The 13,981-nt window shown below is 42.5% G+C and overlaps 1 protein-coding gene across 1 annotated transcript in view; it reads left to right on the forward strand.

Annotated features, from left to right (window-relative positions):
- The window catches only part of PDK3 (pyruvate dehydrogenase kinase 3), a 64,879-nt gene extending 56,847 nt beyond the window's left edge, over positions 1 to 8,032 (forward strand). Inside the window, exons 7-11 of the mRNA XM_056861752.1 lie at positions 404 to 480; positions 1,314 to 1,415; positions 2,778 to 2,888; positions 6,686 to 6,799; positions 7,883 to 8,032. Of these exons, the coding sequence (XP_056717730.1) occupies positions 404 to 480; positions 1,314 to 1,415; positions 2,778 to 2,888; positions 6,686 to 6,799; positions 7,883 to 8,026 (548 nt within the window). The 3' untranslated portion in view covers positions 8,027 to 8,032. The remainder of the gene's footprint in view (positions 1 to 403; positions 481 to 1,313; positions 1,416 to 2,777; positions 2,889 to 6,685; positions 6,800 to 7,882) is intronic.
- The last annotated feature ends 5,949 nt before the right edge of the window (positions 8,033 to 13,981 follow it).

Below are 13,981 nucleotides of genomic sequence, written 5' to 3' on the forward strand. Positions count from 1 at the left end.
AACCCTTGGATGTCTGCCTCCCCGCTCTCACACCGCCTACTCGGCCTGGCCTCCTGCTTCCTGGTGTGGCCACACCATCAAGCTCCCCTCGTGTATTTTCAGCATTTTGATGGTATTTCTTGGTGGGCCACCACACTCCAAACTGCCTAGGAGCCAGCCCCGCTGTACCTCTGCTGCACTACTCTTAGCCCTGGCGTAGCTCCCTCCCCCTCAGGAATGAGCTGAATGTTTTCACGTTGTTAGGCACTTGAAATGAAAGGAAGATAAAAATGCTGTGAGGTTATATTGTATTTGTTTCAGGTTTATTTCTTTCAGGTTCTATTTCCGGGTTCTACTGTAAGAGATGAACATTATTTTTAGCCTGAATTTTAAGTTAATAAAACATTTCATCTGTGTTCTTTAGCGAAAGCACCAGGCAAGCCTATTCAAGTAGTCTATGTACCGTCACATCTGTTCCACATGCTTTTTGAGTTGTTCAAGGTAGGTAGAAGCATCTGCATGAAAGGAGATTAATTTAATTTCCCTGCTTGCATGTCTCCCTCAGATTGTGCAGAAAACACTTTTCTGGGCTGGTTTTGGGCTGTGTGGATTTGGCTCCTCATGGAATGTAGTGGACCTCAAAAAGGCTTGTGTGTGTTAACTGTGTCTAGTCGTTATTGTGGGATATCACCCCTGTACCTTGAGTTGCACAAATGGATTCACTGTAGAAAAGTAAAAGGTCATTTTCAGTCTCCAGTGCAGTGCATGTCTTTCATATGTATATATGTCTTTCATATATCTTTCACATATATAGTTGCTATAAGTGTTTTGCAAAATTTTGAGGGAAATAAAGTAAAGTTAATGTATGTTGTGTTTGAAATGCAGAAGGTGAGATTTGGCTAGTTAGATAGTTACATTTCCTTTTTCTTATTTTGATCTCAGTGTGACATTGTTCAGGGCTGAATTGCCCATGTGAACAATATCATTAAAGTAATAAAGGAAGCCACGGCCTTCAGTTTGTAAGACCTGAGCAAGCCTGTTAAGGATAGGACATTTTGGAGATCATTAATTCATATGGCTGCCATGAATTGGAAACAACTTGACAGCACTTAACACACACAATCAGGGAAGCTTACATTTGCCAGAAGCTATTTGTATACGTTGAAGATAGTCCCCGCAAGTAACCGAAGTATGAAGATACTCAAGGTCACAAATGTATTTGTGCTAGTCTTTTTAACAAAAAACATAATTGTGGTCAGAGATATAACAGCTATTCTTGTTAATATTAAAAGATAAAAATATTTGATTTTTTAAAAGTTCCTTTTAAATTTCAGAACTCAATGAGAGCTACAGTGGAATTATATGAAGGTAAAAGTGAAGGCTATCCACCGGTTAAAACATTAGTCACTTTAGGTAAAGAAGACCTCTCAATAAAGGTAAATAACTTGCTAAATAATATCTTGAACTAGTAATACCGTATATACCCATGTATAAGCCGACCTGCGTATAAGCCGAGGTGCCTAATTTCTCCCCAAAAATGGGGAAAAATTAGGCACCCGCGTATAAGCCGAGGGTCAGCTTATAACCCCTCCCCCCCCCCCGCAGGCTTACCTTCAGGCCCGGCGAAGGCGGTGGCTTCCCCCGGCCCTTCCAGGCAGTGGCCGCGCGGCCTTCCAGTGGCCACAGGAGGCTTCCCCTGGCCCTTCCAGGGCTGGGGGAGCTGGGCGTTTTCGGCAGCGGCGGCCACGCGGCCTTCCAGAGGCCGCAGGAGGCTTCCCCCGGCCCTTCCAGGGCGGGGGGAGCCGGGCGTGCCCGGCGGCCGTGCAGCCTTCCAGAGGCCGCAGGAGGCTTCCCCCGGCCCGTCCAGGGCGGGGGGAGCCGGCCGTGCCCGGCGGCGGCCACGCGGCCTTCCAGAGGCCGCAGGAGGCTTCCCCCGGCCCGTCCAGGGCGGCGGGAGCCGGGCGCTCCCGGCGGCAGCGGGCGCGCGGCCTTCCAGTGGCCGCAGGAGGCCCTCATAGGGCGCTCCTGGCCGGGGGAAGCCGCATGGGCCCTGCAGCGGTGTCGGCGGCGATGGCGGCGGCGGTAAGTTGCCCCCTCCCTCCTCCCCCCTCCCCTCCCCTACAGTATTGACCCGCGTATAAGCCGAGGCCGGCTTTTTCAGCCCTTTTTTTGGGCTGAAAAACTCGGCTTATACGCGAGTATATACGGTAAGTATTAAAAAAACAGTTACGTATGTAACATAAGGCAAGAATTTATACAGCTGTGCAGTGCAGCTTGGGGGTTAGTTTGTCAGAGGCCAAATTCATAGGCAAAGGTTTCACAAATTGTCATGACTAGCTGAGGATGGTGGGTGAGAAACAAAAGGACTAAAAAGTTTTGCTTTTTGGCAAAGAATTTCTGTAAATCTCTTTTGCATTTCACTTTGATTAGAGTTTTCTTTGGATAACTTTTTATTTAACTGTACCATGAATTGAACAGGCATTCAGACATGTTCACATATGCTTTCTCTTTACTGTATGTTATAATCAGAATAATGTTGGTTAACCTGTAAAGTCTAGTATAGTGCATAGACTTTTAAGTTCTGGAATAGTTGGTTCACTGTTCACTTCCAGCCCTAAGAGTTTCTTATTCTGTTGCTTGGTAATATTTCAGATTTTGCTGCTGCTGTAGATTGACTTCTTAAAAACCGTTGTTATTAACGCCAACTGTTAAATAATGGTTTCTCTGATTCAAATGATATAAACTGCATCAGGTCCTTGGAGGACCTGTTTAAATGAAACCTTGATTTTGTTCTGTAGATAAGCGATAAAGGAGGTGGTGTGCCTCTGAGAAAAATAGACCGCCTATTTAACTACATGTATTCAACTGCCCCCAGGCCTAGTTTGGAGCCATCAAAAGCAGTACCTTTGGTAAGTTCTATTGTGTGAGCTAACATTTCCCCCAACTTTATATAGATTTAGTCTGTCTTCATTGTTTCCTAATGTAAACTTGTCTAGAAACAAGATTGTAATATCACAACTTCTCTTTCATCGTCAGGGACATAATACATGTCTAGTGGGCCTAAGTTAGATCATGTCAACAACCAACTGAAAACATTTTGCCTATGGATATTTCCTGGAAAAAAATATCTAGCATATAATTTGACATACATATATCAATCCAGTCTAAAATTTGTGGTTTGTTGTTGTACACATTTTACATTTCTATAATAAGGACAATAAAAAGTTGGCATTTAAATCACCTTTACTTGTTATACTGAGATCACTATCAAGGCTTTACTTCAGTTTTCTGCTCAGAGTGCTTTGTGTAGAGGATATCTCAAGGTACATTATCTCAGCAACTCTAACCCAAGTTTGAATTTGCCAGATTACAGATTAACTGGTGTCAAGAAGTTGAGATCCCTCAATTTCTTGGGTTTCATGATTTTCTTGGTTCAGGCTATATGCCTGTGATTTTTGTGAAATTGAAACAGTAAAAATGTTTCCTTTTGAAAATTGCTTCGGTGGAGGGAGCAAGATAGGCCCCAGCTGGTTCTCGTTAAGGCTTTCTCTCCCTTTTGGACTGCAAGGCCGTGCGTTGTCACGGTAACTAATCGGTCAATCGTTGTGACGACATTCAGGTGCAGGGTGTTCTGCAGGCTTCATCACCTGAATACGTCAATTAGTGAGTCAGCATTCTGACCAAGAGATTAATTAACAGGAAAATTACTTTCATTTTCTGATTGGCCTTTTATGAGCTCATGCCATTGAGAAAACGAATCTAAAGACAGACCAGTCTTGAGCCATGCATGCACGCTTTGGGGTACAGCAGGAGAGCTGTGCGGGCGACATCAGAACCCGTTTTGATTTTGGCCCTGAGGGGAAACTCTGGTCGGATTGACCTTTTGGAGAAACTTTGGACAGCTTTTAGAACTCTTGTATGCTGAAAGAACTCTTGAAACTGGTAAATATCTGAACATTGCTTTGAGAAGCCTTGCCAATCTCTTGAACCTTAGAAACCTAAATGTGTAAGTTAAGCTATGCTAAACTGTTTATTATTTTCTTGCTTAACACTCCATGAAACTTTTTCTTTCCTGTAACCAGCATAAATCTTATAAAATAAATCATTAGCCTTTTAATTGACTGTGTCTTTTGCCTTTGGGATTCCAAGCCTAAATCTAAGTGCCTTGTGAGTGTGAGACCACCTACTAAAGCTCTAAAACTTTTGCTGGTGCAACTCTCACCTGGCGGGTCCTTACCCTACAGGAGAGGCGTGTGCTTTAATTTGGAGCCAGCAGGCAGAGGCTGCCCTTAACCTCTGCCTGGAGATACTGGATGTTTGAATTGAGGGCTGGTGGCAGCAATACCCATTGGGCCGGGGAGGAGTCCTGGGCCCAGTGTTCTGGTTTTTGAAAGCAACTTTTGTTTTTGGGCACATTTCATAAAGGAGGTGATCCTGCCCAGCTGAGGCGGGTAGGCTCACCCCTTGACAACTGGCACTAGAGCTATGGCATATATATAAGGGTTATTGGAGAACTCAAAAGTGAAACTGCTGATCTCTTAACAAAAGATGCATCAATAAAATTGTCCTCCATACTGGCAGATTGGAAAGTTGCCAGTCTAACACTAATTGCTAAAAAGGAATCCAAAGGGTAGCTGGAAAATTAAAAAAACTATCAATCTGGCCTCCATAAATTGATAGCAAACACTATTGTAGATAGGACTGTGCTGGGGGAGGAGGTGTCATGGGTCACAACAGGGTGGGTAAGGGCTTAGGCCCATTGCTGTAGGCCAGTAGTTTCAAGAACAAACAAACATGGAGCCTAGAGTGCTCTTATAGATTGTAACTGGTTAAAGAAAATGATCAGTAGAGAGGCATTCCTTTATCCCTGTGAAGACAGAAATTGTCTACAAGTTTAGTTTAGTTTATTAGATTTTTAACCTGCCTTTTCCCAACCAACGTCAGGCTCAGGGTGGCTAAAGTGCCATTAAAGCCATCTCTATCCCAAACTCAGGCCTGAAGCTGGCTTGAAAAGGATCTGAGGCAGATGTCTCATCCAAATATTTCTGGAGTTCAACAACCTTTCCTGGAAAGGGCAAGTTTGAGACAGGTCTATAATTAGTCAAGACATGCTAATCTACAGACACTGTCTTGAGTAAAAACCTGGTAACAGCCTCTCAGTGGATTCTAGACTGAGAATAGAAAGTACTTCCTTACAATGTACGACTTATGGAATTTATTGCCAGAAGGTGTAGTGATGAACAATAATTTCTGTTGTTTTCAAAGTTGAGGCAAATTCATGGAGAATAGGACTTTCAGCAGCCATTAGCTAAAAAAACAGCCTTGGCTTCAAATGTAGTGATGGAAGAAGGAGCTTAGATGATTAAACAGTTGTCACTCTGAACCCTATCTATCACACCTCAAAGCCCTTTCCAGTGGGGTGAGATGAACAAACTGTTCCCCATTTCTGGAGAGTTGGAAGCTGGGAAAACATGCACATCACACATCCTTAGGTCATCAGGTAGCTACGTTCCAGTTGCCTTGGTGACCACAGGATGAGGCAACAGGCAGTTGGGTATAATCGCCTCACTTTCTTTGAAAGTTGTCTCCGGTAGCCTTTTTTTGGTTGTTTATTTGAAGGGTGTGTTGTTCTATCAAACATACTTGGTGCACAGTTAGGCTTCTATATATCTAGTATTACTTTTCGGTTGATAAAATTGCAAGTCTTATTTTCTCCACAACTTTTCGTCTTTCTTTCATTGCTTTGCGCTATCAACAATAATTGATCTAGCAGAGTGGACTAACTGAAGGATGCAGTCCCAACTCTTGCTCTTTTTCACATTTCCTATGTGCAAAGACTGCTGTGAACAACAATCCTGGGTAATAAACTACCATCAGGAACTCAGTACCACTGAGCAGAGGCTGGGATATTGCAGCACTAACTGCTGTTGTGGAGAGTTCTGAAAGACTATCAACCTCTTTGGGTGGCTTGGGGATCACTGTCAGGGCTGCTAATGTAACTGCATCCTTGGGGGTACAACAAAATCCACATAGTCTTCTAAAGTCTCTGCAATCCGATTTTCTATTCATTTGTGCATGTTGTCAGAATTGTGACAGTGGGGTTGTTATTTTTCTGCCTTGGTCAGGATAATACATTTTCTGTGACATGAAATCTTTAATGTTGATGCTTATATAAAGTTTGTCAGGGAAAAATACTATCTTTTAAAAAGCAGAATTTATTTATTTATTGTCTCCTTTCCATATAAATGTTTGAGCAAACTAGCAAGCAATTAAATAAAACCAACAGTTAAAACGCCATAAAATCAAATCCAAACCCCCCAGCAAAGTTGTAATGTCAATAAAATAACCATATTTAAAGCCAGCACAGGCTATAAGACTTCCATTGTATTGACTCGGAAATGCTTTTACAAATAAAGTATTTTATCTTATACATAACTAGTAATAGAGACTGGCAACTTCTGCGGGGAAGATGTTCTGTAAAGTAAGAGCCACCAGTGATGATGCTCTGACCAATGCTCTGTTGTTATAGTTAGGATGGCACAAAGAACAGAGAATCATTCCCATTTCTCAGAAGCTCAGGGAGGAATATGTGGGTGAAAGCAGTATAAGGTATATTGGGCCTTGGCTTTGTAAGACTTTAAAGGTAATAACAGAATGAGAACATTTTGATTTTAAAATCTCATATTAGTCCTTTTTTCACCTTTAGGCAGGATATGGGTATGGTCTGCCAATCTCTCGTCTTTATGCCAGATATTTTCAAGGTGATCTCAAACTGTACTCAATGGAAGGTGTGGGGACTGATGCTGTAATTTATTTGAAGGTAATAATTTGGTTGTTTTATAAGGAACAGTAGTGGTAATACTTCATGTTTCTCCTGCTTGAGTATTTAGTTTAGTTTATTGTTACGGTCATAGACCAGCATATGCTCCTGCTTGAGTATTAAGGCCTCATAATATCAGAATGCTCCGCATCTATGCAAATATTGTATTCACTGTTTTAATGCGATATATGTTTTATTGTGTTCTTATGGGAAGCCCCAGGTTTTTCCTCCTTACAAGCAATTTTTAACAGACTTGTACTATCCTTGAGTCAGACTAACACCATCCAGGTCAGTAGGGCTTGAGTCTCAAATAAGGTTAGACTATATGGCAAGAGGACGTGAATCCACATCCCACAGTGGCTACGAAAACTATTTAATGAGCAGGCTGTGGAATAGATGTTTCTAGCTTCTAAGGAACCAAGGGGGCGCCCCTCCCGAATGAGTGCAACAGTTTTTTCCTGCTCAAACTGTCACGTGCTCTGGAGGCATGAAGCTCTCTTCCCTCAGTTCTTTTCTTGTCACTGCTGGGATAGGAGCTTCTTCACTTACCTCTTTGTCTTTTGTGCCTATTCTTTGTTGTTGGTGTTTTCGATCCTTGATTCTTCTTGAGTAATCTAGTCTCCATAAGCATTGTCATAGCTGTTGTTCGTAGGACCCTGAAGTATGTGTCAGGATCAGGCATCTGTCCCTAGCATCCCATAAGCAAACTCATCCAGGCAGGTAGCTCTGAAGCAGTAATACTTTATTAGGAGCAAAAAGACAGATTAAAGGACTGACTGCCTACAGGCAGGTGAGGCTAGTAAAGGTGAACACAGGCAGGTTACATGCTTAAGACACTAAGGACTGAAAAAGTAAACATTGCTAGGCAACCCCAAGATAAGCGATTCCCAGGAAGACAGACTAAACATTATCACAGCTGCAGAAAACAGGATGAGCGAAACTGTACACAGACATTCATAGGCATGAGAACCAAGGACTTGGCGTGTGGCCAGAACCTGGCCTAACTCATGTCAAGAGCCTTTGCTCCAGCTAAAAGGCAAAGGCCTGCCAGTATGATCTTTAACTCTGCTTTCTTTTTTTTAGGCTCTTTCCAGTGAATCATTTGAAAGATTGCCAGTTTTTAATAAGTCAGCCTGGCGACATTACAAGACCACACCAGAAGCTGACGACTGGAGCAACCCCAGCAGTGAACCCCGGGATGCTTCCAAATATAAGGCTAACCGATAACTTGCCAACTTTTTTCTGTCATGATGCGTTTGGAAATGAGTCTCTGCTTTGTTCCAAGTTCCTCTAATCTCAAGTAGCCAATTATTTCCCTAGAAAGACTTGTTATGGGACTGAAATAGCAAGAACAGAGGGAACTGTAAAAGACTGACATTAAGCATTTTTGGTGTGACTTATTGTAACTAGTTTGCCAAAAACGTGTGTGGTGAGTTGGGTCACAAATGACAAAAAGGATTGTTGCACTGCGGGCTGCACTTAGATTATACAGCTGTATAGCAAAAGGGTGGGGTACTATTTTTAAAGGTGAGTTTCTAGTCTTAAGTAAGAACTGGCAAAATTGTTTTTTAATTCCTTGTTTGACAGTAGTGTCCTACACAGCAATATGATATAACAGAAATCCTAGCGTAGTTTAATGTGTGCTTAGAAAACTCTCAATGCTGCATTTTTATATGACACAATGTAATTATATTTTAAGAAAACAAGGAACACTCTTCTGGTCTTACCACCAACATCTCTCCCCACCCCTCTGTGGGTGTGGGTGTAACACACACACACACACACTATGTTCTCCATATTGTTGTAGCAATTTAAAGTGGGGTATTTTTTGGACATTTCAGAAGGTAATACTGCATACACAAATCATTCTTGTAAAGCAGTGAAACTTTCACTTTGCAGTAGGCATTCTGTGATTTTAAAAAAAATCACCTTAATTATGTAGTTGAAAAATTCTTTTCCTTCTAAGCCAACTTCAGGAAGGAAAAATATCAAGTGAGTCAGATTCATATACTTGAGCGGGAAATACAGTTGATAAAGGTGGATGAGAGTTCAGGTTGCATCAGACAGAGAAGCTCACCAAGAAAACAGCCAGCCAGTATAAGAAGTAGTTTGGTTTTAAGATACTGGGCACTGCAACCATTTATTATTTAAATGGAATAATTTTCAAAATGATCATAAAGTAAAGTTGGTTTGAAGAGTTTGGCCCCCAGAACACTGAGTTTAGTGAGGCGTTAGCTTAAAAAAAATCTGTCTATAAAATTTCATAGGAGAAGGAAACTGTGAACTAAGTGGAAACAAAGGGTTCAGGCTAAAAGTTCGGGGGGAAAGTGATTAAATGAGCTTTTGACTCCTAAACTATGGCTTGGGAAGCTGTCAGGGAAATTCTGGTAAAATCTCTTCACAGTAGTGAAGCTGAAGTTGGGTAGGGGTCAATGGAACACTAAGGAACACTTCTCCATATCCTTGTATTGTGTTTTATGTGAGGTTTGGACAGTATGAACAGAATTTCTGTTGGGTACAATTTGGTCTGTTAGACAAAGAGAAAGTTACAACTACTAAGATACTTTAAGAAGACAGTTCAAGCTTCCCTACCATTCTTTATTCAAAAATAATAAAATTCTTTATTAGTATTCAGAGTACCCCAATTTGATTTGCACACCTTTATGTTACCAGACATGTGCATGAGTCCTAACCATGTGTGTAAATGTTTATAGTGTTGGCACCTATATATGTATGTCTTTCTAAGTAGCAACTTCAATTTTTGCACTCTGAAAATCAAATTTGCATGGATGGAATTTATCTGCATTTTCAGTGGCTTAATTATTTCATTAAATGGAAGTAAGTTTTATGATGGAGGTCAAACTAATAGAATTGTAAAATGTCATAACTATAGAAATGTGACCAACACTTAAAACTTCCTATTTGTCTAGAGTGTAAAGGCTGCCACATTCTGTCATGGCACCTCAGTCTAATTATAAGATGGATAGATGCATCAATAAAACATCATTTACCTGCTGTTAACTTGGAAAGGATAGGATCTGAAAATTCCGTGGTATGTTCATTAAAATGTACATGTAGATATAGTTTAATTTGGTAATGATGCAGCTAGATCAAATTATGTGTGTCCAGTTTAGAGGTGTCTTGTGCCAGCTTGATGATTAATGAGTTATACTGCAATCCTAAGAACACTTTTCTAGGAATGTCCCATTGAGTCGACCTTCTTAGGGTCGCTTGTTTAGTTTGTTAAAAACTGATCACTTTATAGAAAGAGGTGTCTAAATAAGAAAGTGTGTTCTTTTGATTCTGTAGCTCAATATGTTTTAAGTTTATGTTGCCAGGGTTTGATATCTATAGGATGTAATTCATACCACGCACCCTGGTCTAACTTGGATGTTAAGACAGAGGGGCAGCCCAATCCTAAGGCAGCTGCACTGTCTCCTGAGAAGCTTCCCAGCTGGAAAAAAAGAACTAAAAATGCCTTTTCACAAAACTCCTGTGAAACTCTCCCACGGAGTTTCACAGGGCTAATTTGCAGGCGTATCGTCATGCCTGCAAAATAATGTGTTTCCGAGGTGAAAGGGCTTTGGAAGCTGCCTAAAGGTGGCCCCAGCCTCGAGAACACCCCCCTGGATGCCAGCACGGGCACATATTCCGTGAAGACGCTGCTGGGGAGGCAGCGCTGGCGCACAAGGCTCATGCAGCTGTGTTTCTCCACAGAGCTGGTGGAAGTCGCCCTGCACCAGTGTCTGTGCCACTTGACTCAAATCTTTTTTTAAGAAAATGAAAACCTGCTTCAGAAGGCAATATTACAAACAGGGCAGAGAAGGAGAGACTGCTTAATCTTTTCCCTTGAAGGGAGAAAAGCTTCTCCAGCAATTTAGAGATGTCAAATTTCCAGAAATTTTGAAGCCATGAAGCAGTGTGTTTCTTCTGGGTTTGGAGGGTTATTTTGCTACCCTCAAAAAATAAACCACCAGAAATGTTGGGGAGAACTGAATATACATGTAATATTTACATACCTGTCAAACCAAAACTTATTTTCCTGTTCTAACGACATAAAATGGACCACTTATAACTTAGTTACTGTGTAAAGTTGTACTATCTGGCATATTTATGGAATTAAAAAATATAAATGACAAAGTTTTCTACAAGCAAAGTTACAAATATACCCAGTACTCAAAGGAGAGCTGCAAACTGCAGCACTTTAAGCTACCTTTGCACATCTATCTTCATTTTTGTCATCTGAGAGGTAGGGGGGAAAAGAAAACATAAAACGTATTTTTAACTAAACAAAAGAAAGTGTGATATTTGGACTGAAGCCACTTATACAGTCAGAAAAGGACTACCAGCATATATTTGGGTATCAAGTTAAACTTTATAACATTGAAGACATTGAACTATTTAGTATTAAACACATTATAGCATATTAATTGTTGCAAAAATTATTCACATTTAACATGTGATTGCTTGAAAATATGTTGTATATGTCTACAGTATATATAGGAAATTATTGATATATATAGGAAATGATTGATTCTTGCATACAAAATACATGCTACACATTTTGAGTGAGTAAACCCTTGTTGTAAAAAGTATGCAAAAGAGAAAATATTTTGTACGAGTTTGTTTCAGTAGTCTCTGACATTTCCCAAATTTTCCACTGAATAAACTGAGAAGTTCAGGGGGAACTTCCCCCCTGAGTTTTTCAAAGTTTTTGTGGGGGACTCCACATGTCAAAGTGGGTTGAGTTCAGTGAACAAACAGCAGGAGGGGAAAAGCTGAACAGTCTTGCCTTCATCATTCTTCCACTGTCAATCACAGCCGTCTGATGCTTCATTTAAAAAAAAACCAGACAGAGGAGCAGATAGAAGAGACTATGGAACTTCCTGTTAAGTCTAGTTAGTCACTAATTGATTGAATCCAAAAGAAAGGCAACCTTCTAATGATAGAAAACTTCCGAAGCATGACGGGATAGTTATCACTGAATCCTATCGATGGCAACTAAGGCAGGGTTGTATAGGAAAGTGCTCATTTCCAGGCAACCATTCTGGCTATATCTGACCAATGCAGTATAGCTTCCCCTTAATTAAAGAGACAAAAGACTTCTTAACTTAAAAATGTAAGAAGCCTGTTGGATTAGAGCAAAGGTCCATATAGTCCAGCATCCTGTTTTGCACAGTTGCCAACAAACAAGGCCTGTTATTTCCCCCTCAGTAATTGTTATTCAGATGTGCATTGCCTCTTGAGTGCCCACAAGTTCTAGTATTATGGGAGATTGAGAAAAAGTTATTTCTATCTAGTTCATTGTCAGTCTTCTATGCAGCCCCACTGTTTAGATACAGAGGGGGTGCCCCTCCCCTCGGGAAAGAGAGCGGCGGCTTGCTCCCACTCAAACCACCATGTGACTTTTCCGCCGTCGTGTGGTGTGGAAGTAATTGTCGTTTCTTCTGAATTTCATGAGTTTGTTCAATCCTTTAAACCTGAGGCAGTTCAACTGGCCTAGGTCTCTCTTCGCTACATTTTTTGTAGTTATGGCTTCAAAGCCCCTCTTCAAACTGTGCATGAAATGCGACACCAAATTGCCGCACTCAGACGATCATGGGCTCTGTCTCCTATGCCTGGGAGAAGAGCACATTGTACGGGCCTGCTCTATCTGTATGAAGTTTACTAGTACAGCCCAGAGAGACGGATTTACGACTAAAGGCTGCCCTCTGGAGGAGGTACCTAGAAGCTGCTGCACTCGCCCCCCCCCCCACAAAAAAAAGAGAAAGAAAAACTAGCAATTTCGACGCATTCTACCCCTGCCCGTTCACCAGCTCTCCTTTTTGAAGCGGCCTCAGTAAATCCCGCTTGGATGAGCACTTCGTTTGCGCCTGCCCCGATCTTGTTATCCTCCAAAAGCTTGCTTGCACCTCGAACCCGAACCCGAGCAACTCCTCAGTTCCGGTCTCTTCCACTCGGTCGGGCTCGACCCCCACAATCCCAGCCGGCATGGTTCCATCAACGGTTCCAGCCCCTTCGGGCCCAATGAATGCAGGTCCAAGCGGCTTGGTTCCCGCCGGCTCGGACCCAGCTGTTTCGGTTTTGAAAGCTTCGACCCCGACTGTCATGGTCTCAGTACCATCGGGCTCGACCCCATCTTTCGCGGCCGCTCCCCTCGCCGCCCGGGGCGGCAAAGGCTCGGCCGCCGGATGGCACCCACAGGGGACCTTCCCCAGCGGCGCAGCCGACCCCCACGGGGGGCCGAGTGCACCTCTGACAAGTGAAAGAGCTCTTCCTCTCAGGATGAGCCTACCACCAAGAAAGCCAAGCATAAGGACAAGGATAAGGACAAATCCTCGAAAAAGGAGAAAGGTTCCTTAAGAACGACTAAGGAGACCTCAAGGGTCTTTACTACTACTACTCCTAGGAACCCCTCCTTGGGGTCACTTGCTCGTTCTGTGCTGGACCAGGACTTTAACTTCCCCTCACCAGTGGGTTTCAAACACCGGTCAGGCTCACCTCCACCACCACCCCTTCAGTGGCGATTCTGTCAGCATCCACAGCAGATGCTTATCTCCCCAGCTGATATGCCAAGCTGGGTTGTTTTTTGCCGGGTCAAGGGACTGGACTTGTCTGAACAACCCATACAGCAGGTGATGCCTTTACATCTGACTTCCCGTGTAACAGCCGGGGTTTCAGCACTCGATTCATCATCCAGATGAGGCTCTTGAGGGATCTTCAATTGCTGCTATTGGCTCTGCTGCCACCTCTGAGTCATTTTCTGACGACAAGGTCAGGGACCAAGAAAGTTCTTCTCCTATGGAGGACTCCCACATTCGTGCGGATCAAATGTTGAGAGTGGCTGCTGCCCTATAATTGGACGCCACCTCAGTTGACAACAAGCCAAATGACAGGATTTTAAGCAGACTGCATGCTGACTCTGCTGATCTGGTCCTGTTCCCGATTTTAGAAGGGCTTGAAGACATCCAAGCCCCTATCTTCAGCAAACTGGCTTCTACCCCAGCTACTACACGGAGGGTAGAGAACTTATACAGAGTGAAACCAGAAAAGTGCTCTTTTCTGACAGCCCCCCTCCTCTATAGTCACAGAGGAAGTGCAATCCAAACAAAAGGGGTTGTATTGTCCTTTGGAGGTATATTGTTGATTTATTTTTGTTCTCTGGCATGCCAATAAAGGTTA

Source organism: Euleptes europaea, chromosome 16 (assembly GCF_029931775.1).
Source record: "Euleptes europaea isolate rEulEur1 chromosome 16, rEulEur1.hap1, whole genome shotgun sequence".
NCBI classification, from domain to species: domain Eukaryota; kingdom Metazoa; phylum Chordata; class Lepidosauria; order Squamata; family Sphaerodactylidae; genus Euleptes; species Euleptes europaea.